At 43.2% G+C, this 24,405-nt stretch overlaps 3 protein-coding genes across 12 annotated transcripts in view; 1 reads left to right on the forward strand and 2 right to left on the reverse strand.

Annotated features, from left to right (window-relative positions):
• Positions 1-7,029, reverse strand: part of LOC119020785 (calmodulin-binding transcription activator 1-like) — a 61,425-nt gene extending 54,396 nt beyond the window's left edge. For 5 of the 9 annotated variants that reach the window (XM_037100425.1, XM_037100426.1, XM_037100431.1 and 2 more), the window contains exons 1-2: positions 6,910-7,029; positions 1,127-1,222 (exon numbers count right to left, since the gene is read on the reverse strand). In XM_037100425.1, the coding sequence (XP_036956320.1) occupies positions 1,127-1,222; positions 6,910-6,943 (130 nt within the window). In that variant the 5' untranslated portion in view covers positions 6,944-7,029. Of the gene's footprint in view, positions 1-1,126; positions 1,223-1,316; positions 1,323-1,397; positions 1,423-3,353; positions 3,459-6,544; positions 6,748-6,909 lie in introns of those variants that run through there. The other 4 variants (XM_037100433.1, XM_037100428.1, XM_037100432.1 and 1 more) reach the window with 4 other exon arrangements.
• A 6-nt stretch (positions 7,030-7,035) lies between these two features.
• On the forward strand, positions 7,036-14,973 carry LOC119020786 (dnaJ homolog subfamily C member 11-like). Its single transcript, XM_037100434.1, has 16 exons — positions 7,036-7,181; positions 7,917-8,046; positions 8,226-8,299; positions 8,420-8,521; positions 8,749-8,877; positions 8,974-9,096; positions 9,235-9,308; positions 9,707-9,896; positions 10,051-10,136; positions 11,240-11,356; positions 11,459-11,614; positions 11,866-11,935; positions 12,140-12,197; positions 13,096-13,238; positions 14,011-14,140; positions 14,255-14,973. The coding sequence occupies exons 1-16, from the start codon at positions 7,056-7,058 to the stop codon at positions 14,278-14,280; spliced, it is 1,734 nt and encodes a 577-aa protein (XP_036956329.1). The 5' UTR covers positions 7,036-7,055; the 3' UTR covers positions 14,281-14,973.
• A 1,872-nt stretch (positions 14,974-16,845) lies between these two features.
• On the reverse strand, positions 16,846-23,014 carry phf13 (PHD finger protein 13). Of its 2 annotated transcripts, none has more exons than XM_037100436.1 (5): positions 22,553-23,014; positions 21,581-21,682; positions 19,791-19,970; positions 19,289-19,709; positions 16,846-19,205 (listed from the first exon to the last, which is right to left on the reverse strand). In XM_037100436.1, the coding sequence occupies exons 1-5, from the start codon at positions 22,595-22,597 to the stop codon at positions 18,973-18,975; spliced, it is 981 nt and encodes a 326-aa protein (XP_036956331.1). In that variant the 5' UTR covers positions 22,598-23,014; the 3' UTR covers positions 16,846-18,972. The 2 variants fall into 2 exon arrangements, with proteins under 2 accessions (XP_036956331.1, XP_036956330.1); XM_037100435.1 differs by lacking the exon at positions 22,553-23,014 and adding an exon at positions 22,156-22,299.
• Between the last annotated feature and the right edge of the window lie 1,391 nt (positions 23,015-24,405).

Here is a 24,405-nt window from a genome sequence, read left to right on the forward strand (position 1 = left end):
CCAGCTGGGACGTGAGAACAGATAGGAGACAGGGATCGGCTCGGGAAGTCTCAGCTCATATTAAACAGCCATCCCAAACAGAACTCTCTGTTCTATTCAATTCTATTCTATTCAATGCTTTTCTTTTCCATTGTTTTTTCAGATTTTCTCTTAATTCCTTATTTGTTATTTTGTGACAGTCTCGTTTTCTCTCGTCTCCGTTAACTAAATAAAAGGGTCTGGTGCAGGTATAAAGCCATCTGCTCCTTCTGAAATAAAAAAAGGGGCTGGTGTGTTTGTGTGTGTGTCTTTTGACATACCTTCCCCCACTATACCCATAACCCCCACCTGCACCACCACCCACACTAAGCAGCATGTCTGTCTGCTCCTCCTCACATCTGTTTATTTTCCTCCGATTTGTCCCCCTAACCAACACACACACCCAGTCACACATACACTACTCAGAGGCAGAGACATTCATCTGCGTCATGTCCTCTAAAATCAATAACCAATCAAAGCAATCATTGCCTTCATAGTCCCTCTGACACACACCATGGCAATCACACACATGCCAGTGACACACTCGCATTCAAACGCGACCATGCGGCGACCCCAGATTACACACTCCATCTCACTTCTAGTTTAACCAGGCCCACTGAGGATTATAGATACATAATGCCATGTGTACAGATTAGGTATGACAATAAACTACTGATAGCCAAAGTAAGCTCTGCCTTCTCTATGGCTATGTATGTGTGTGTGTGTGTGTGTGTGTGTGTGTGTGTGTGTGTGTGTGTGTGTGTGTGTGTGTGCATGTGTGCATGTGTGTGTGTGTGTGTGTGTGCGTGCGTGTGTTCCCACTAATACTGTACTGGCATGCATGAATAAACATGATGTGTAACAGAACTGAATAGGAATGACGTCTCAGCAGAGAGTGTGTGTTTGTTTAGTGTGTTACTGCGAGTGTGTGTATGTAAGTGTGATCTGTTACACAGTAGATGAGAAGAAGCCCTCAGTTCCCGCATCACATCATTCTGCCAGAAGGCTTTTATACTTGCTCCCAGAGTCACCCTGTGCTACAGACAAATGTGCGTGCACACGCACGCATGCACAAACAGTGTGAAGAGAGTGTTTGTGTGTCTCTTACTGTTGGCGTCAGTGTCGTCACTCTTGGGAGGGGCGTGTCCTGTGTATCCAACAGCAATCCTGACCATTCGCTCTGGATTTCTTATCTTCTTCAGTCCTACAAATGAAGGAGAAAAAAAGGGAGAAAGAAGAGACAGACATATTTAGGAGACGCTCCAGACTTTGGTTTCTTTGGCAGTCACACACCTCACCTCATTCTTCCTCCTCCAAAGCCCAGAAACAAAAGTCCAACTGATATGCATGTTGGCTGATCCATTTTCTGATCCACTAACTTGCATCCATTGTGTCCCCTGATCGATTGGCCACAGTAGATACACTGCCTCCATGTGTGTGACTAACTTGTGCCCGGCTTTAGTTTCTCTTCTCTCTCATCATTTCTCTGTTTCCCTGACCACTGTTGCTATGATACAAAGTAGACCAACCAGCGCAGAGGGAGATGGTCTTCCATGCTATATGGTGAATGTTGTTCTCATGCCCACTAGTGTACTCACGCACATCTGCCAGGGATTGGAGTGAGTGGATGGCTGTCTCCTGCCTCCGTTGCCCCTGTGATTCATTTGGCTTTCATTCAGTGTGGTTGAGGCCCGTGAATTATTGCGTCCTGTCTACACCTAACACCGAGGGGGCAATGGATGAAAACCCTTCATGCTGTGACTGTGTAAGTCTGTTTGCGTGTGTGTGTAGGTACAGTTCACTCAGGGCCGGGGGATGGTTTTATATTTATGTGGTACAGTGCCTGCTGATCAGCCAATGGGCCATCTGTCTCATCTTCAGTTCTAGTCTTTTCACGCAACGGGACTCTCAACCCACGGCCTTCCCTTTGCCTCTGGCTACACTCCGCATGCTTGCATGCACGCTCGTTTATGTGCGTGTCTGACTTTCAGTACGCCTGAGATTCACAATGTTTGATACTACTTGTGTGGTTCAAGTTTTTCAAAAAATTTGCGTAACAGAATTAATGCTCAGCAGCCCACCCTAGTGGAGAGAGATTAAGGACTCCTGCCACTGTGCTATGGAAACAATCAGACTCATTAAAATCAATAATAAAACTGATGTCTATGCCATGTTATTTTAGCTCTTAAGTTGCTGAGGAACTGCGTGTCATTTAAAACAACACTCTCAGCTGCTGCGTTTATCGGCTTATGGATGTGTTATATCAGTACACTGAACAGGCAAGAAAAGAGAGTGACTGTTAGAGTGGACTAACAATAAGGGGGTGTTTATAAACAAATGTCAAACACACTGAGTAAGGGATAAGGTTTTCGTTAGCCGATGACTTGAGATGGAGATGATATTGCCATGGTGATTTTGATCATACCTTAAATAATTCATGAATGAATAGATAACAGTCCTAACAGTGTGTGTGTGTGTGTGTGTGTGTGTGTGTGTGTGTGTATGTGTGACAGTAATGACCCTAATAGTTTCGCTGAGGAAGTAAAAATGTATCCTGAATTTATACATAATATGACCTAAAACTGACACACATACACTCCACCCCCCTCCCCCCCCTCACACACACACACACTGCCCAAATGCAGCCCGATTCTCACCTTCACTGTCTTAGCAACCATTAGCACACATCAACACTAAATGAACACAAACATAAACACGCACGCATATGCACGCGCGCATGTACGCCTGCGCACACACACACACACACACACACACCAACGTTGGATTGTGACTGAATAAATGCTCAGCTGGTCTGAGAGGTTTCATGTCAGCCCGGAAAGGCAATCTGTGATTCGAGGGTCTATTTTATGTTTATAGAGACACACAGAGGCAGATAAACACACACCCGCGCACACACAAGCACGCACGCACGCACACATACACACAGAGCATCTGAATTCCTTCAGCGCGAACCACTCTCATCCTCTCTCATCCCCATCCCTTTAATGCTATACGTTTAAAAAGCACTCATAAACCAGCAACTCAGGGGAAAGGCTGGCAAGCATCGGACGGTGAAAAACTGCCCCATCCCGACTCACTGAGAGCCGACCGACAGGACAACTCTCCTTCCGTTATTTATTTGCTGTCGGTTAACCGTGATCCACACAGTCGCTGTTTCAGCACCAGCGTCCGTGTTTTCGGGACGGACTAGAAGAAAGGGAAAGCCCTGCCGTTAACTCGCTCCCCCTCTAAGCCTCCGTCCCTTCATCGCCCCGTCCGAGCCCCGAACCGCGGGACTCTGCCACCTCAAATAAAAACCGTTATTTCTCTCTTACCTTCCGGCTTGTTTTCGGCAGCCATTTCCCCTCCGCCGCGCGCCTCATCCCTCCTCCTCCTCCTCTTCCTCCTCCTCCTCCTCCTCGACTCGACCTAGTGGTGGTGGAGGTGGTGGTGGGGGGCGGGGGGGGGACCACGCGCGTGCACAGAGAGGACAGCTCAAGGAGGGGGGCGGGGCTCAGAAGAAGGGGTGGCGGGGCGAGCCTGCCGCGTTCAGGGACGCGATTGGACCAGACGGCGAGGATTGACAGCGGGGATCCGTGATGGTGACTCGCGGAATTCTCCATCCCTCCGTTTATTCCCGCTGGCCCCGCCCCCTAACGTACACGCGCACTTTTCCTCGCTCCCTCGCTCTCCCTATCTCTCCTTTCACGTCACTGAACGACGTCTGTATTCGAGGACACCTTGACAGCCTCCCACAGCATCATCATCATGCTCATCATCGTCTTCTCTCTCTCTCTCTCTCTCTCTCTCACACACACACACACACACACACACACACACACACACACACATACACACACCGTAGGCCTACACACGTAGGCTTTGAATTACACACAAATACTAACGCGCTCATTTTTTCACATGCAGTGGACTGTTGAGAACGCGATGTAAGGTCGCGACGCGCCACAAATGATGAACCCCTTCCTGAATCTTAAATGAAAAGAACCGCATGAAAGAGACTTCTCAGACGTGCCTTTTTTGTTTTTTTGGTTTTCAGACGGGCTCGCGGGTGCTGTCATCATTCGCTGTGGTGCTGAAGCTCGCGGTGCTGAAAGGACAGCTCCGCACGCGCCCACACAGTCTGCGCGCACCGGTGCGCACTCACTACCTGCTTTCTTTGAGCCGTGTTATTGAATTGGAGTGATGATAGGTCAGGCGAAAACTTATAGGGTGAAATGAAAAACATGACCCTCGTCTCCTCTTGTTGTTGCCTATTTTAGTTCCAGCAGGACATCGTCGAATCCTTGTTGTAATATTCCTACGGGAAGTTAAGTTTACAACGAGTTTTTTTGCACACCATTTTCACCGATGGCGCCGTTTTATACTAGGCAATCCCTTCTAAATGGCAGAGCTTTACTGGGACCATTATGATCTGTTTCAAACCCACACTGTCACCTCGTGCCTCGGGGTAGAATATCGCCTTTGCACCAAAGCCGTTTTGTTTGACAGAGACAATCGTCTCCGTAGACACGCTTCACGGATATTTGAAGGTTTGAATTGGTTTATCTTCCGCTACGTATGCTTTGCGTAGAGCCTCTGAGAGCAGATGCACACACGGTTCTTGGCATCGACAGAGTGCAAGCAGGATGAATGACAATGAGGAACATGTATGAGATATGTAGCCAAAAATAAATCGAGTTAAATTAACCCTTTTGAAATCGTATGGCCTTGTCTGATGGAAGGAGTGATGCTGCATACAGAAACGTGTAATTTCACACGAATAACCTACAAGTAATGTACAGCACTGATTTACAACTTTATAACAAATTCACAATACTCTATATACTACACTATATTTTGAGCAGTGTCAGTGGAAGTAAGTACATTTACTCAATTTTGAGGCAGGCTGTTACAAATTTATGCAAATGATCAATGCAGAATGCTCTCATAACTAATGTCTACAGCAACACCCCAGTGCTGTTTGTCAGTATACCTCTGAAGCTGATGTAGAACTGAGTCTTCAGAAACAACCCAAATGCTGTACTTTGTACTCTTCACTTCATTTGTCTGACAGCTATACCCAGACTTCTAAAATAAAATGCATTCTCATAGATTAAGCCACTTACAGTATTTTTATTCAAGATACATTATGACTAGCAGCAACATTAAATTGATGCTTATATCTTGATGCATCATTAATAATCCAATAGTTTGACATAAAGAGAGGGAGAGAACTAATCAGATCGTTTACTAAATATTTAAGTACTAAAAATAGCATCTTCATTACAAGTGCATTGTGCATTCAAAATGTTACTTATGAATTAATTATCAGCAAAATGTACTTACATCATCATTATATGCTGTATTGCTCCTGACCATGTGTCTGCATTTGTTTTACTGATGCTTTAAGATGTAAGCAGCATTTAAGTGTTTTATATCTGATTGTGAGGAAGTGAATTTTAATCAAATTATGTATGGTAGTTCAACACTTATCAATGCATACTATCCCAGAATCTGGTATGTTTAGTTTAAAAAAATCTTCATCTACAAAATAACTAAAGCTGTCAAATAAATGTAGCAATAGAAACAGTACAATATTTCCCACATAAATATGGTGGAGTACAAGTGTGCAAATACTTTAATCAAGTTCAACAACTTCAAAACTTTAATTTAGTACTGTGCTTAAAGGGTTACTCAACCAATTGTACACATTAAAGTGTGTTTACAGGTTTTGATAGTACTGCCTATTTGGGAAAAACAGCAGAACGCCTTTCGATGCTCCAGGAGTGTCATGTAATCTGATAAATTGCTTCCAGTGATGTCATTCTCTGGCTAAATAGCATTGTGGATAATATAGGAACCAGGTTGTTAAAAGGAAGAAGAGAGTGTGAATTAAAATAAGTGATATCTTTGGTTCTGCTGTAGTGATTTGGAACATCACATTTTGACCTTTCCATTAATCAAACAGTGTTCTATGAGTGCAATGCTAAACCAGTAGGCTTTGTGCATCTTCCTCGAGAGCCAGAAAAGACTTCACCTGTTAATGCAAGTTGATATGTAAAACCCTTAAAGTACAGTGCTAGAGTGCTTTTAATTAAGCTGACATTCAAAGGTTCATGAAGAATCTTTTTCATAGTGGCCTTGCTATTTTTATTTAGATAAAGAATTCATTTTAGATACAGATTGTTTCCATTGCTGCAACAATTGAACAAAGTGGGGGGAAAATCTAATGACAGCAGAGCACTTGAGACTGAAGTCAGGAAACAAGGTCAACAGCCCCCAAGGCCCCAGGTCCACACTGTCACCGTAGCAGCGACGATATTAAAGCACATTAGCAACTAGCATGGTGAGTACCTCAGGTGGTCCTGCTTTATTACCTCTTAATGAGTACACCTCAAGAGGGGCCCTGTGTCAAAATCTAGTTTAAAGAACGTCACTATTTCATCGAATAGGTTTACATGTTCCATATTCCTAAATTAATTTCTGTTTCATCAAATTGCCACATAGCAAACCTGGTTACTTACCTTATATAGGATGTTAAATGTTGAGAAAGGGGCAGAAACAGGCGTTAAAAAAGGCCCAGCAGATAATTTTTGTCCCATGACATTCAAAAAGATTAAACTACTGTGTAAATTACTTTACGTACAACGGAACTGTAATATTGTTAATATTCAAACCATTGTGGTTAAAAGTAATTTCCCCAACTAAGCTATGCTATACTGACCCTAACACATTAGCCCTGTTGTTGAACGCTGGCCGTTCAGCCAATCAGCATTGAGAGTCAGCGACAGCCGCGAGACAGGACAACAGCCTAACGGTGGTTTTCAGTGGGAAAGAATAGAAAGTAAAGAGGCAGTGACGGGTTGTTTTATACACTGACAAATACTATACCTTCTGAAAAGAGAAAAACGCTCCTCACAGTCATTTTTCTTCGTGTGTCAAGGTGTCAAATCTCTTTCGCGCTGCTGAGCTCAAACACAGCCAGCAGAGAGCGACAGAACAACTTCCGCCCCTCCACCAGTCTCTGCTCCTGGCCAATGAGCTTCCAGAGAACCGGAGGGGTGGGCGGGACCGGACCAAACGCAAACATGGCGGCGTCCTTAGATGATGATTTTGAGTTTAATAATCAGGACTACTACTCTCTACTCAACGTCAGAAAAGAGGTATGGTTTGTTGTGTTTTGCTGTGTCACCGAACGGTGGCGGACATTTCGCTGTGACTATGTGGTAGTTTTCCATTGAGGAGGTGGTCTGCTGTCGGTGCATCATCCTTCAGTTGAATAACGGTCTTCTTCATCAGCACCAACAACCGTAGAGGTTGAGACCGGCTGATGCTGCATGGGCATGAACAAGCAGCACAATTCAACACCGATGTATTTGAATACAGTCAGTGTTCTATTCGAAGTGGGTGTTTGTGAAACATATATCCGCATCGATAAACACCTTCACCAATCTCAACCAGGGAAACTGAGAGGCCCGAACAGACGTACACTTGGTCGTTCTTCTGGATAGCGTTAGCATAGTTAGGTGACATTAGGTTGTTAGTGACGCCAGTATCGCACTTTTAATCCAGTGCGTGATGCAATGGACTGGCCGCTGTTTCAATTTCTCTAAAAACAAGAAGTTTTGATGTTGAGTTGTTGTGTTTAGGAGAGGATTTGAAAGGATCAGTTGAGTATTGGTCCATTTACAGTGGGAATTAGTATGCAGTAGTTTGTTAAATAAGTTGTTGTCAAACAAAAGTGCAAAAATTGCATTGTTCCCTCTAAAAATGCTAATAGATCCTACTTCAACGAAATTGAGCTAGGCTGTTTTTTTGACAATTGGAAGACCTTTTCTGTCATATGAAAATAAGTATAATTTGCAGCCATCCAGATCTACCTGTCCTCTCTCTCACAGGCTACATTAGAGGAGCTAAAGGCGTCATATCGCAGGCTGTGTATGCTCTACCATCCTGACAAACACCGAGACCCTGAGCTGAAAAGCCAGGCTGAACAGCTTTTCAACCAGGTGCACCAGGCGTACGAAGGTAAGGCCAGTTGCTGATGTACACCAACTGGAATTTAAAGCATTTAGTCCACATTGAAAAAAATACAGAATTAATTAAACATTGCATCTACAGGACCAGGGCATAAAGACAGACAAAACTCCACACAAAACACAACAGGTCTACATAAACTGAACAGTTGTTTCCCTCTTTACCCTCAGTGCTGAGTGATGAGCACTCCAGAGCCATCTATGACATCTTTGGGAAGAAAGGGCTGGAGGTGGAAGGCTGGGAGGTATTTACTCCATCTCATTTAACTGTAATGTCATAAAGTTGAGTAGTTTAGCTTCTACATTACACGTACAGTATTAACATACCTTCACTCCCAATGTGTGACGGCGATGATGCCGTGTAGGTGGTGGAGCGGAAGAGAACCCCAGCAGAAATTCGAGAGGAGTACGAAAGGCTGCAGAGAGAAAGAGAAGAGAGGAGACTGCAGCAGAGAACTAACCCCAAGGTTTTCTCAGACACAACTACACCACAATCCTCTGTCAACTTCACTACTCTCACTGTATTTCTTGTGGAGGCCTCCACATTACTGAAGACATCATTAAATACACTGTGTAACACAGCTCAGTGTCAACTGTGAATGGTTCCCACATTCATTTCATTATGGGCCTCACCCTTTTCCTTCTTTCCTAATTAATTCTGTCAATCTCTCCCCTTCACTCCCTCATTATTCAGGGCACAATCAGCGTGGGTGTGGATGCAACAGACCTGTTTGACCGCTATGATGAGGATTTTGAAGAGATGCCAGGAGGCGGGTTTCCTCATATTGAAATTAACAAGATGCACATTTCTCAGTCCATAGAGGTACGACCAAAACACACATTCACTTAGCATTCATCTTCCACATGGAGACTTACCTGGGCTGGAGTCACTGTAGTATTCTTTCTTGTCCTCCTTCAGGCTCCATTAACAAATTCTGACACAGCAGTGCTGTCTGGTTCACTCTCTACACACAATGGGAACGGAGGGGGCAACATTAACATGACTGTACGAAGAGTTACATCAGCCAAGGGCTGGGGAGAGGTATGCAAATATAGACAACACATGAACGCAAACTACAATGTAGATGTAAATGTTAAATACAGTATATAGCAACATTTCTTGAAAAAGGCCTTGTCAACCATTTGCAATCACTTGTCTCTGTCTCTATCTGCTGTGTAGGTGGAGTTAGGTGCAGGAGATATACTCGGACCTCTCGTTGGGTTAAAGGTGTTTCGCAATGTTTCTCCACGTTGGTAAGGCCATCTGTTTGAAGTAGGGGACTACAATGCACTGTATTAACTGGGGTTGCAGGGTTGGACTGGTCACAAGTTATACAGTGGTATGAAAATTGACAGTTGTCATACTGTGTAAATGTTCTTATCTAGCAAGCAGTATTCTACTGTCTTAGCATTATAAAAATAAATATATTTCAAGCTTGTATTAAGCTTCACAAACATAATGTTTGAGAAATTAAGAAGTTTTTTGTATCCAGAAAAAAACTGTCTTCATTTCCTTTCCATAACCATAATGATAATTGTGTAATACAGCATACTGTGAAAGTGTCATGTGTTCTGGGATGGTTATGATACCAATCTCATACCATTGCAAACCTAGTATTAAAACACGGACGCTCTGTCATTTATCTTTCCAGTTTCTTGACAGCCCAGTGTGGTTTGCAGTTCTCTCCTCGTGGTTTGCGTCCGAGCTGTTCCCTGATGACGGCACGCCACCTGGACCAGAACACCATGGGTTACCTGCAGTGGCGCTGGGGGCCCAACAGCGCCATGACCACCAGCCTGGTCCGAGACACGAAAAGCAGCCACTTCACTTTGGCTCTGCAGGTACACATAAAGCACAAACACAAACGCACATCCACCGAAGGCAAAGCTACCAGCTATCAGTAAAATAAATGTGTTCTTTTACTGTAACTGATATTTGACATAATTAGAATTGCTATTTCATCAATTTTCTACCTCTGTTCCCCACGCCTTTCAGCTGGGTGTGCCTCACTCATACCTGATGATGAGCTACCAGTACAAGTTCCAGGATGAGGACCAGACCAAAGTCAAAGGCTCTGTTAAGTACGTCTGTCTGCTCATCCTGTTTTTTGATCAGCTGATGAATTGTTCTGTTGATTAGCTGATGGAATTTCCTTGTCAAAGTACTTTGAAGAGCAACTTAACACCAGCTGAAAAAAACAGCTGCTTTTATGCCTGTTATAAAGTTATTCTTTAAGTGACTGGAAGGATTTAAAGTGGTTTTTAATCAAATTTTCTTAGAATTGCAAAAAACTTGTGACATTATTGTTACATCATAAACTTTTTTTCCTGGCATCATGAAAAATGTTTCATAATTACAAGAAAGTGGATTGTCTTCTCAAGTCCTTGTTATGTCAAGATGAAACTAGAATTACGACCTCGCTGTTGTATGCATCCGTATCCATCTTGCAAGTTGCTTTTCCAGAGCTTTGGCGATGAATCATGTCATGACTTCATCATTGTGTCCTGCTAGTAATTTCTGTAAAATATTAATCACTGTATGAGTTATAGCAAAAAGTGCGTTTTGCAAGGTCACAGTGACCTTGACCTCTGACCTTTGGCCACCAAATTCTAGTCAGTTTATTCTTGAGTCCAAGTGGATGGATGGGCAGCCTGAAAACATAATGCCTCTGGCCACGGTGGTCGTCAGCCAGAGGCACAAAAATAACTGTTTGTGATCAAACTGAGCAAAACATGAGCTCTATAAACCATTTTATAATGCAACCTGCAAATCACATATTACATACATTTTGGGCTGCAAAATAAGATGATAATCATTATGATTGTAGATTCATAGAGCACATTTCCAAGAAGGAAACGCAAAGTGCTTTCCAGAGTTCGCACAGTAAAAGACAGTGACATGACAAATGAGACATTAAAATCACTGCAGGAGATAAAAAGTTGTACACAATTATACAGCATTCTGGGAAAATATAAAAGGCATAAATAATAAGAGCAATAAAAGATTCATAAATATAGACATTAATGTAAAAGTAAATGTAACAAACAAGAAACAGAAAGCCATTAGCAACACATATTTGGTTCCAAAACATTTTAATCTCCTGGCTTCATAATGTATTTATAATGTATCGCCCCACTGTAGCTGCCTAACACTCTCCGCTTATTTTGTGTTCCTCGTGCTACAGGACGGGCTGGTTTGGCACCGTGGTGGAATATGGAGCAGAGAGGAAGATCAGCCGACACAGTGTCCTGTCAGCCACTGTCAGCATCGGGGTCCCTCAGGGAGTCACACTCAAGATCAAGTACTGGCCAACCCAAAATCAGATCTCATTCTCCTTAGGGTCCTCATCTCGCCGCATAATTTTCTAATGTGTGTGTACATCTGGGCTGGTGTCTCTGTGCAGGTTGGCGCGTGCCAGTCAGACGTACCTGTTCCCAGTCCACCTGACAGATCAGCTGCTGCCCAGCGCTGTCTTCTACGCCACCGTGGGACCCCTGCTGGTCTACATGGCCATCCACAGACTGATCATCATACCATATACACAAGCACAGAAAGAGCAGTCAGTGCACCTCCTCATTACCTCATTTTAATCTGACACTCAATCAGCATCTCATTTTGCCACGTTTCATTTTTAACCTCTTTGTTGTATGAGTCGGGGAGGGATCCAGTGTTTTGGTTTTGGTTGTCGCTAATACAATCAGGCTTTCTTTCAGTTTTACTCACGCTGTCATTATCGAGAGGCTCCACAGTGAATCCCAGTGGGTGATTGTTGATTGTCTGCTTTTTTTTTTTTGTCTCTGTGCTTCTCAGAGAGCTGGAGCTGCAGAGGAAGAGCTCCGCCACAGACATCGCCAAGAAGAAGCAGGAGGCAGAGTCTGCCGTGAGTACTCGCGCTCACATGCAACCACACATTTTATTCATTGTGTGTGGGGGATCATTGATCATTGTTTCTAGGTTCAGCTCTCCTCATCTCATCTGAAAACTTCCCTTCTATCCTATTCTATTTTGCTCTATACCACTCCTCCTCCTCCTCCTCCTCCTCCTCCTCCTCCTCCTCCCTCTTTCTCCCTTGGCTCCTCTGCAGGTTCTGCTGATGCAGGAGTCTGTGAGGAGAATCATAGAAGCGGAAGAAGCCAAGATGGGTGAGGGAACAGACAGACACACACGCGTGCGCACACACACACACACACACACACACACACACACACACACACACACACACACACACACACACACACACACACACACACACACACACACTACAACAGGGTGAGACACTGAGAACTTTTTTTTTCTTAGTTTGCAGACAGCAGTCAAAACTTGGTAGAAATCCAAGTGTGTAATTCAGACACATATCTCCTGGTTGCTGTTAACTGGGTAATATACAGCACTGTAGCTCCAGGATTCTGTTTTTATAAGTCTGACTTCCAACACCTACTGCTGTGAAGCAAGTTATGATGAAGTAGCACACATCTCCATGCTGCAGTGTTTACGTAGGTTAAGCTTGCAAGTCTGTGCAAAGAACAGCAGAGTGTACACTGGCTTAAATCAAAAGTATGCTGTGCTAATGGATTTCCTAAGATTTGCGTAGAGGGTGCATGTGATAATCAGCATGTGTCAATCACTCTATGGGAAGTGTTCACGACACTTCTTAGATGCTCTGCTTGGAAGAAATGGCTCAAAGAGTAGCAGAACCGTTGTTTTTATGATGCCGTTTCGAGCTAATGTTCTTAAGGGAGATACAGTGTTGCGACCTTCTTTCACGCTCTTCCTATTTTCATCTTCTATTGGTCCAGCACCTGCCTTTGGATGTCCATGGATTTGTTTATAGCTTCTGTGTTTGCACAGCTGTAGGGGGTATTCACACAATGACGCTTCTGATTGTCCGCTCCTCGTGGCTTTCATACAGTATGCGCCACTGGTATTCTTTATGTTTCCAGTCTGTCTTCACTGCTCTCTCTGTTAAACTGAGCATCTGTATATTTGCACCCTAAGTTACACAAAAGAGACTAAACACTTCCACTTCTCATTGCTGTCTAGGTCTGATCATCCTGAATGCCTGGTATGGAAAGTTTGTGTCAGACACGAGCCAGAAGCAGGAGAAAGCAAAGGTCATCGACGTCACTGTGCCTCTGCAGTGCCTGGTCAAGGACTCCAAACTCATCCTCACCGAGTCCTCTAAGGTTTGTGTCGCAACATGGCGGTGTGTCCATTTGATTAGCTACAAGCTCTATGGAAAACCAGTGAGGTCATTTTAATCTGTTTCCTTTTCCCTGCTGTTTGATGTTTTATAGGTCTGTTATTTTTAGTTTTAAATCACCAGCCGTTTTAATGTGCCGTTGCAAATGGAAGTTGAGTTCGCCTGTGCAGTGGGTGCCCAAGGAATTATCTGCCTTGGAGGTTATGTTTTCAGCCAAAAATTATTGACGCATTTTGACTAAACATTGATATAGGATGATCTCGGCCAGGAATAGACTCCATTAACATTTGATTCGTATCTGAATAAAGAGAAGGATTTTCCTCACAAAGGGCATTTTTCAAAGTTTTTGTTCAGGTGTTTTTAGGTGGCTGGTATCTATGAGTGAGTACAAAAAGGGACTATCGGGCCTTGTTTCTTTGTTGTAGGGTTATTGTCTACAACACGGCGCATGTCTGTTTATTAAAAAGAAAGCAATTAAACAACTTATTTTCTTACACATGGCACACGTGCGTAAACATGCTCACTGACACAGTCGCCTTCCAGGATGATGTTTAAACACACAGACACACCAAGGAATAACAGCTGTCAGTAGCAAGGGTCCTTGCATGCACTCCACTGACACCAGCTGAAGATAACTATATTAACAATTTATAAGCAGTTAAGTGTATTAACTAGATAAATGATCAAACAACAGGTATAGGGAGGTGAATAATGTCCTCATCTGCTCATCATACAAACTGTTTCTCTGTGTGCAGGCTGGGTTGCCGGGTTTCTATGACCCCTGTGTTGGAGAAGAGAAGAGTCTTAAATTACTGTACCAGTTCAGAGGTGTCATGCACCAAGTCATCTCTGCAGACACTGATCCTCTACGGATACCCAAGCAATGTTAGTATGCAGCCACTTTTCCCTAATCTGGTATTAATCCAATGTTGCTGTCACACGGTTTGTGTTGTATGTTGTAACAACATGTAACCGTTTGTACATTTTATGTCTTTATAGCTCACAGAATTGAGTCCGAGCCCTAGGACCCCACCGCTGCCGGAGCACCAGAGGGCAGATGTAGATGACAAGAAACTTGGTGTAAGCAGAAGAACTCAGTGCAGGAGGAACACCCAGTCTGTTTTTCACCTCTAGTCCTCTTCTGTCATGGTATTAGTGAATCTGTTTATCGAGTTCCTCCACTCCTCCCTTTCCTGTGGGCCGTCTCTGAGGTTCAGCAGAATACAGGAGTCAGCTCAGAGTTTCTACAAGCCTTTGTGTCTCCAGTCTGCTCCACCTGACAGGGCTGCGCAAATATCTGCCTGCTGCAGGAGATCAGCCCTGAACATAGTTTTATATATTGCACTACACAGAGGGACTGACAGTCACTGTGGACGTGTTGTCCATTCCCATCAATGATGAGCTAAAAGTGATCAATTTAAAGATGTGTCTTGACAGGTGTTATGTCAAGTATATACATGCAAGCTGTACTTTTATCCCATATCATTGTAGTCTTTTTCCTGTATGTGTATCACCCAGGTAGGTTTGAATCTAATACTGTAATTTCACTAACTCATGCGAGAGTAACAGTAACGCTATGCAGGATAATGTCTCGTTGACCCTGAGGCTGATCAGGACTGAGGACCTGATTGTGCAATTCATGTTTTCGTTTACTTGTTGAAACGTCTCGTCCTATTTTTTATGCCTTGTAGTGACGTGTCTGCTGCTCGGGGGGTGGGGGTGGGGGGGGTCGGGGCGGTGCTCGTCAGTCAGAAGGTGTAAACTGGTGCTCTAAACCTATATCTGTGACGGGGGTTGAGATATGGAAGGGGTTGTACGGGGAGGGAAAGTGGTGGAGACGCCCTTTGGTGGTTGTGATGCAGCTGAATTCTTCATAACGAATTTGTAATATCTCAGACAGCAAGTTAATGGCAGAAATTCCACTTAGATTCGAGTGGGAGCTTAATTATTATCTCCATGCAGCTGCAGCCAGAACTGATTTTGATTATGATTTTTAATGCAGTGAATGTTATCCTTTGTATTTCACTTCTAGCGCAATCGCTCATGGTTGGGGTGTGACCAGTAGAGGGCGTAGTTCAACACTTTCCCTCAGGTGGGTTATGTTTGCTGCTGACAGGCGATAACTTGTTACCGGAGCTGACCTGAGCATCACTGATTATGGCACTTTTGCACAGGAACATTTATTAATTTGACATTGGTTCCATTTTTCTTTTTTACACCAATCCTGAGCCATATGTTTTAATCTGATGTTCCCTGGCCCATTCTGAAATTTAAACATGGCAAATTCCATGTCACTTAAACATAACAATGTATATGACGCTAAAACCGTACTTGTCAGCTCGGGCTGCACGATTACTGGATAAGGTGTCAGCTATTAGAGTAATCGCCAGCTGTTTTGATAATTAATCGGTTTGGTGAAGTTAAAAGGTTAAAATTCCTGCTTCTTAAATGTGAATATTTTTTTACTCTAGTACACTAACTAACTTTTGGTTGTTGAAAAACAAGACATTTGAGGGTGACATCTCAGACTTTGGGGGACAACAATCAACATTTAGAACCATTTTCAGGTATTTTACCAAAATAAACAAATGGATTAATTGGGAGAAGAATCATTGGTTCCTGTCAGCCGGGACATTATGTGAAAATCCACACACTAACTGACCTCTTCTGTAGCTATTTTCATATCAGAGTGGTGAGGTTAACATGGGGAAATCTAATATCCTGTGATGCACTTTCTGTTCAGATATACTGTAGGTAGGTGTTAATAAACATCAAACGCACATTACGACTGTCAACTCCGATTTAATCAGACTTCGTTCCTTCTCTCAAACTGTTTATGTGTCAGTATTTGTAAAGGTGGATTGACAAAGGGAAATGCGAAGGAGCGTGAGTTAAATCATTCCTTATCATGTTGGGGGATCCTGTAATGGGCTACAGGCATTCCCTGAAAACACTATAAACACAACTGATGTAGGATACAAATGGCATTTTATTGAATATAAAGGTAATATTTTGCACAAACTGTACAGTATTTCAAACAAATACAAGAGGTTAGTTCTCATAGTGCTGAAGCCTCTACTTGAGGCTGTACACTTAGATGGCTTTTTATGGTGTCCTCCTTTGATTCATTTCACCATTGCTGTGACTGATCTGTAAAATAAGTACATCAGAGTGCTAAGATGGAATCATGTTGGTTCTTAGTTGGTAGGATGCAGGTCTCTGAGTGAGAGATCTCTTTAGTGAGATGCTCGTGTTTTGGGTCACCGTCACAGCAGCCATTTTGCACTGTTTCTGTTTGTAGTTCGTCTTTTCTCTTTTGTTTTAAGAAGTGTACTGTGAAGTGTTTTGACAGGTCAGCTGTTCACCTCTGCTCTAGTGCCACCATGAGGCCAGCAAAATGACTGCTCCCTGCTGTTCCGCTCCTGTCCCATCATCCGAACTGACTCACATTAGTATGTAAATGTTCTGTATGGTTGAGGAGCCTGTTCTCTGTCCTGTAAGACTACAATAAATATGAACTGATCACATTGTTGTTTGATTTCACAAGCCAGTTTAAAAAAACAACAACAAAAAAAGGCAAAAAGCAACTAATTAAAATGGTAACTCTTTATTTACAATAGTTTACAATAGTTTCACAGAAACGGTTTGCACCACAGTACAGACAACGCTTTCTCAAAGGGGGTAGGACAACCCAGGATCAGAATAAAACGAGCTGTATCACAATGAGCATTGTTCACTTTAATTACACTGATGTCTCAAAGACTGAAATTTGGGCATGAAGATTTGTGTCTTCAGGCTCTCTTCAAGACATAAAAGTCCTGAGAAAAAGGCAAATTTAGGTCTTGAAGCATTTTGAAAACCATCACCTCCTGGGTGACTGCTGGGCACGAACCAGTTAACCAACATTTGTAAAAGCCAGAAGACAAGAGTGCAGAGATGAGCTTAACCACTTTAAACTCTCGGAAAGTCTTGTGTTCTTTACAAACCAAACATTCATTTTGTGTGTGTGTTAGTCGTTCCCTGGTCGAGTTATTGATTCTGCATTGTAAAAAAACCCATCCTGGACTAATATCCAAGGTACTGAATCTAAAAATCTGTCACTCTACAGTATGGCTTTTATATAATCAGAAACAACAGCAGATGGCACATGAATAAGCTTAAAATCTTTCATCCAAATTGCAAGTTTTAGGGGAAAAAGGCCCTAAAAAACACATTTTTTGCTTATGGAAGCAACTGAATACTGCTGTGAAAACGTTAGTGAGAGGTGATAAGAGACTGAGATCTGCTACTCTGATCTGACCCTTCAGAGACAGAAATAACCCAACCCTGCCCATGGCCCTTTTGAAGATATCCGTTTCACCGTCATACAAAAGACCAAAAACCACGGAGCTTAGCTGAGACAACTCATAGCAGCACATGCATTGCCAGCACCCTCTTTCTCTCATACACACACACACGCAGAATTTCAACTGGACTCTTGAGAGAATCAAACAACACCATTCCAGTCAAGATAGCTTTTTTTTCTGTTGATACTTAAACAGGACGGTCATAGGAGTTCCCTTCTATAAATATAGTCGTCTCTGAAAACTTTATCATGAGCATTGAAACAGTTAACAAAAAAATGTACATTTCTATAACGTTTTAGAAAATTAAAATATTCATGAACACCACCACTGTTCACGCCTGTCATTAAATGCAGTGAAGACACTGACCAGAGGCAACAGAAAACACCTTGAACTGAAAACAACTGTCATGTTATCTGAATCTTGTCAGTTATCTGGCTTACAAACTTTATCATTATGAAAACCTCCTCAGGAACAGAATTCTGGCGAAAGAGAAACGCTGTTTGAACGTTTCTGAAAAGCGAAGTGAGTAAAAGCTCTACGTGTGGCCAAGTTAACATCTTGATTCAGAGCCTGGAAGACAGTTTGTGAAGTAGAAGGAAGAGGAACAAGAGCTTGGTGCAGCTGTATGGGCTTAAAGCCTCAATGATAATCGTTCACAACGTCTTAAATAACGAAACAGAACAACAAAGAGATGAAGCAGATGCAGACTGTCGTCTCTTATTCTACATCTTTGTTCTACTGGATTATACCTTAGTACTATAGCACCATCTGAAGCAATTAACACAAGGCTTATCTTGCTTTCTCACTTTTAACAGTTAATTGTGTAACATTAATAGAGACATTTAAGAGAAATCAAATCCAGTTTAAGCTGAAAGACAAACCTCCCCTGTGACAGAAAGGTCAGATGGATATTGAAAAACAAAAGAAAAGTGAGAAAAGTGCAAACTGTCTTTCCCACATATCCCAGCATGCACCATAGTGGGTGGCAGTTGTGAGGGTGTTTCTCTTTATATGGCAGTTCAAACGGTTCCAGTGTTCACGAGAAATCTCAACAGTAGCGGTTTGCTGCTATGCTAACGTCTTCTACAGACAGACATCCATTCAGTGATTGCCTTACGCACAGAGTCTGTAGGGAAGCAGGAACAAACCGTAGTAAATCTAAAATAGCACTCAGACTGTTTTCAAATGGGATAAGGGGTTGGGATAGGTCCATCAAAGTGTTTGTAGAAAAAGTGAGTTCTCTGCTGAATGTGAAGGACAAATGATGAAGGCTGCGAGACCTGAATCAGAGGAGGGGTCATTCCAGCAGGTGGAGGGGAAGCAGGAGTCAAAGGGGTCAGAGTTCATGGTTCATTTGGGGGAGGGGGGGGGTCAGTCCAGCAGATGCTTGCTGGGGGCTACTCGTGAGCGGTGGGAGCGGCGGGTGTCCGGGGTTCCGTCTGACTCTCGGCAGCTCTGGCACACATATGTCTCTGGCACGTGGCTCTTGCGGATCTTGGCGCATGACAGGTGAATCCAGGTGTGACACTTGTTACACTCGATCATGGCTCGACCTGCGAAAGGCTTCCTGCAGAAACACGTCACCAGGTCCCACGAATCGTCATCTGACAGGAGAGAGCATGTTCAGCTTGGTCACTTTGTCAAACCTGTAACAATGTAATGTATGTAGAGATAAGAATAACCTTACCTGAGTCTACCATAATGTCTTCATCCTCTCCAGACCCATCCTCGTCTCTAAACACCACCTGTTTCCCCTGGCGGAACACCGTTCTGTTTCCTGCAAAGCCCTCCACCTTCTGTACCTTTACCACCCCTTCTTCAATGTCTTGGCCATCCCAGTGTCGATGCTCCTCCTTGGGCTCCTCCTTGCAGGTAGCTGGGCTCGGCAGATGCTGGGGGTGGAGGGGAATGCTGATGTCATCCTCAGGCTCCTCTTTGATTGTTTGGCCACCGAAGGAGACGGGATGCTGTAGCCCAGGGACTGTCGAGCGGCCCTGCTGAACCTCGCTCTCCTCCCCGGCGGAATGCTCCCTCTCCTTTCTCCTTTTCTTCTTCTTCAGCTTGTCGGCTTTCCTGCGGTCATCCGGGTGCAGGGTTGCCATTGTGTGCTGCATAGGAGGAGAGGTGTGTGTCAGGAGAGATGAAGTTAAACATGAAACGGGTTTTTATGTAACATCAACTCAACTCACATCTTTCTTGGTGTGACTTGACAGTGGGGCTCCCGGCTGTGGACGTTTCCTGCTCCTGTCCTGGGGAACCTTGGGAGGCCGCTGGGCACAAGAGGTTGGGGGTCCGGGGGTCCAGCCATCACTGTCAGCTGTGCTGCCTGTACTGTTTGGAGGACTGGAACTACTACGCAGCGGAGAGTCCTGTAAAAACAAATGGAGAGCATGTTAATTAAAAGATTAAAAACATTGTGCAATATTATCAAGTGCCAAGGACTAGCGTGATACAATGCACTAGTTTAGAGGTCTGTGTGTGAGTAAGATGCAGCTTCAGACAATTTGGCTGCCTCTGGTTATAATTAGTTGGCATTACAGGGAGCTTCATTTATGAGAAGACTTTTTAAAGCCACTGTTAAATTAATTATATTCAAGGCCAATTTCCCTTTACTAATAAACAAATGCGAAAATGTAGGATCACTCTTCAAACTTAAGTCAGTCAAAATGAGAGAAACTGGTTATCAGTTAGTTAGAGTTGAAGATAATGTGTCCAGGGTATCCCCTAGATCAGGTGCATCACTGTTTATCAACAAATGACAAGAGAGCCTTGCACCACGTGACAAGACGCACACAGGCAGAGGGGGTGGGAAATGAAAACAAACAGAGCACGTGTTCGAGAGAAACTGCAGAATGACAGATGAAAGAAAAACCTTTCAAGGAACTACCACAACTGGGGGGAAAAAAATGAGTCAGAATCTTGAGTCCCTGCTGCCAGTAGTGAGGAAGAGGAAGTAAATGTGTCCAACATCAGCTCTGACAAAAGAACTTGTGCTCACACTGAAAACAGGCTGTCAAACTTTATCTTTGGTTAAAAAAAAAGAAGAAGAACAGTAGCAAGGAGCTTGCAATTTTCAAGCAGTGTGATCCACAGTTGCAGTACAGGAGGGTATCAGCCCAATGAGAGATGAAGCTACAAAGCCCGTGAACTTGACCAGAATAACCCTGAAAAGGTCTTACATGTTGGAGTTCAAGGGAGGAAAAATGTGATTTAGTAACAGGACAGGGCAATGATAGTCGAGTGTGACTTTTTTTTTTTTTTTTTTTTTAAATCACTACGCTTTCTTCAGCCATAATAAATGTTTACAAATGTGTTACAGGGAAGAACATAGGTGTGAACGGCTGGACAGTGGGAATAGGATTACCTGCCATGCAACAGAGGGTACAGCTGAGGCAAATACAAACAATAGTCAAAGTGAGGGAGGCTCTAAATGTAATCAGTCAGAGCCATTCAGCAAACTAAGCAGGAGGCCAAGAAGCCATTTGTTACAGATGCAACTGAAATCTTGCATACAAAAAAAGTATTCTCACCACATGAACAGTAAGAAAAGGGTGCGGTTAGTTTTTAACAGAGAGCATGCTAGAGACACTAAAATAAACACAATCCACAAAAGCTCAATGCTTACACTCAACCTTTCAGACTTCCTGCCAAATAAAGTCTTGATCACAGATACGCAGGATTTCTTTTATACCAATCTAGTCAATAAAAAAAATCTTTTTCTCAGGCTGCACAACAGTACATTCAGATTCTTTACAACTGTATTGTCTTTTAATTAATTTACCACAAACATTTGGTCTTCATTAACACATAGTGGCTTTTATAAGTGTTTTGTGAATTTTACAACCCTCTTATTGTGCTATCCACTGCAGCTCTATTTTCATTCGATTGCATTTTTAAAGACACATTCAAAAATGCGCCCAGCAATGCCGGTGCTTAAATGAAGATGTGTGTACAGGCACCGACCGCCTCATCTACTCACCTCTTGGGGGTATGGGATGTAACCGGCATAGGCCAAGACAAAAGTGCAAAACTTGTTAAAATCCTCCACTGTCCTCCTCCTCCTGTATGGCGGGCTGAATCCCTGAAACACAGGCACGTCATCGAAACATTAGCTGCATCCAACATACAAATCCCGACATGGCGATGATATGATCGAGCAGATCGGCACATAACGCTACTGTGTAATCTGCCATCAGCGCTGGCTGACTCGATGCGACGCGACAAGACTGAGCAAAACAAACACTGACATGATGACAAACACGAGATAAAGTTGAATAAGTCGTCTGAGCGATGTCTTTCTCAATTCGTAGGTGAGGCTTTCTACCAACCCCCACCGATTAACCCAACTCAAAAACGACAGCTAATGCTAGCTGGATAGGCTAGCGACAGACAGCACATAGCGGTTGAGCAACTATTTCAATACAGCTAGCTGTTGGCTAGTGTCGGTGGAGTTTAACTAGCAAACAAAACTATGAGGCCATACATTAATTCACATTAATGACTACCAAAGAGTCGCAGGGAGTCATAAAAACATCAGTGTTATCCAGCTGTTACCTGACGAGAAAGGCAGATTACGTGAATATGATGCTTAGTTAGCCAAATTTGTGTTAGCATACTCCGCTATGATGATGGAATGTTTTCTTTTCGATGAAACGTTAGGCTAGCTTTAACGACATCGACACAACCCGACGTAAAGTCAATTACTCATTCTCCTTCACAGTGTTGAGTTTAAGTAGTGAAAGTTAGCAAATGGAACTAAGCGCGTCGTGTGTTAACTTATTTCATTTCTGCACCAGCAGCTACATTATGTCAACATTAGCACAGCAAGCTAGCGCTAACTAATCAGCAGCTGCTACATCGTGTACTGACAGTCTCGAACAAGTTGACGTTTGCTAGCGTCGTTAGCCATCACTGCAAACTACTCCCTGCAAAACAGTTGCAAAAAACTTACCTCCGACTGAAATGCATGCGATGTCGATGGGTTTATGTCACCCATCCTCACTTAGTCCCAGACAACCTGCCGTTTAGTCGATAACTTGACAGGGTGAAGCACCGGGCTACTCGATCCGACCGTAAACACTGAGCTTACCTAGCCTTTGCTTGCTCGATAGCTACCTAACGTTATGGCTAACGTCAACGTTACTTATGCTAAAACTCGAAGCAACAGTGTAGCTCACTTTGCCATTATCAGCAAAGATAACGCTACTACAGCCGGGAGCCGACCGACTGTGTGGTCGGATCAAATTTGAAAAACGTGCCTCCCGTGAGCGACAAACGTTACTACTGTATTTCCACCGAGCTGTCCGGTAATGTCTACGTTTGATCCAGTTTACTGACTGCTGGGGGAGCGGTTCACGTTGGCTGTCACCAGCTGCCTGCCCACTCCCCTACTTCATGTCCCTCAGAGCGATGACAGCGAAGGAACGAAAGGGCGCATTACCGCCCTCTGTGGGTGTGTAGCGAGTGTCTGCTTTAAAGAGTAACTCACCAATGTAAGCGATAGATAGATAGATAGATAGATAGATAGATAGATAGATAGATAGATAGATAGATAGATAGATAGATAGATAGATAGATAGATAGATAGATAGATAGATAGATAGATAGATAGATAGATAGATAGATAGATCACCCTTGGCTCTTAGGCCTTCTGTAATAAGTAGCAGCATCAAGACATGATATGGTTATATATCATGTAGGACTCAAGCGCAGTCACAAATATGCTTATAAGCATCTAATTGTAATTGTACACATGGATGCAAATTGTCAACGCTAATGTAGAAGGAGATGATGTGACATGTAAAGTACAGAAAAACAATTCTCAAACCGGATATGTCAATATGCTTCTTCCCGTTGGGATTTTTTGATTCTGTGGGCGCAGTCTTCTCCAGTTGAGGAGAAGCAGGGGCAGTTCTAGGGGGGCCAACAGGGACCAGTGCCCTCATAACTCTGAGTCCCCCCCCCCCCATTAAAACTGGTCTAGAACCACCACTGAGGAGAAGACAAGCTCTTTAACATTACTTTAGACCAAGCAACATAAGTGTTCAAAGACCATGCACCAGAACTTCCAGAGCCTTCACACAGAGCGGTTTACTGCCGCGGTTGCGGAGATCTTTGAAGAAGCTGAAAATATTGTTGAGACTTGTTGCAAGGAAAACAAACATTTGTGGAGCAGACTTCACATGGTGCTCAACCCCAAGATGACTTTTGGCTAACTTACATATCTTAGCTGACTTACACTGTTAAGCTGTTGAAACACACTTGGGAAAAGGTGTGTTTCTGCATCCACCTGTAAAGGCAGTTTATTGGATGTTGTAGGTGATTATTAAGCATTGTAGCTACATGATAAGCTGCCTGCTGTGATCTTGAGCTCAGTACTGTATGCAACACTAGCAAGTATTGTATCTCAGAGCACCACTTTAGTACTTTTGTATTGCACGTGACTTGTTTCATTTAATGCTACTTTATTCTTCTATTGACGTACTTTACCCGACTTCAAAACATTGTTTATGCAAAAAACAAACAAACAAACAAAAAAAACAAAGTGTAAATGCATAAGGTGTCAAGGTGTTTAAATAGTTTATTTTGTCCAGCTAACAGTCTCAAACCCAAAGTCTATTTATTTACTATCATAAATAACAAAGAAAAGCAGCAAATCATTACATTTGATAACACTGGACCAGAAAATATGACCTGCAAAATGGACATTGATAAAATTTAATTGTATCTCTAAAAGGCTGTTGAAATTTTGAATTTTGAATGACTTTTTATTTGCAATGTATAGCTGTCTAGCAGTCTCAAAGG

The sequence above is a fragment of the Acanthopagrus latus genome, chromosome 6 (genome assembly GCF_904848185.1).
Source record: "Acanthopagrus latus isolate v.2019 chromosome 6, fAcaLat1.1, whole genome shotgun sequence".
Classification (NCBI taxonomy): Eukaryota; Metazoa; Chordata; class Actinopteri; order Spariformes; family Sparidae; genus Acanthopagrus; species Acanthopagrus latus.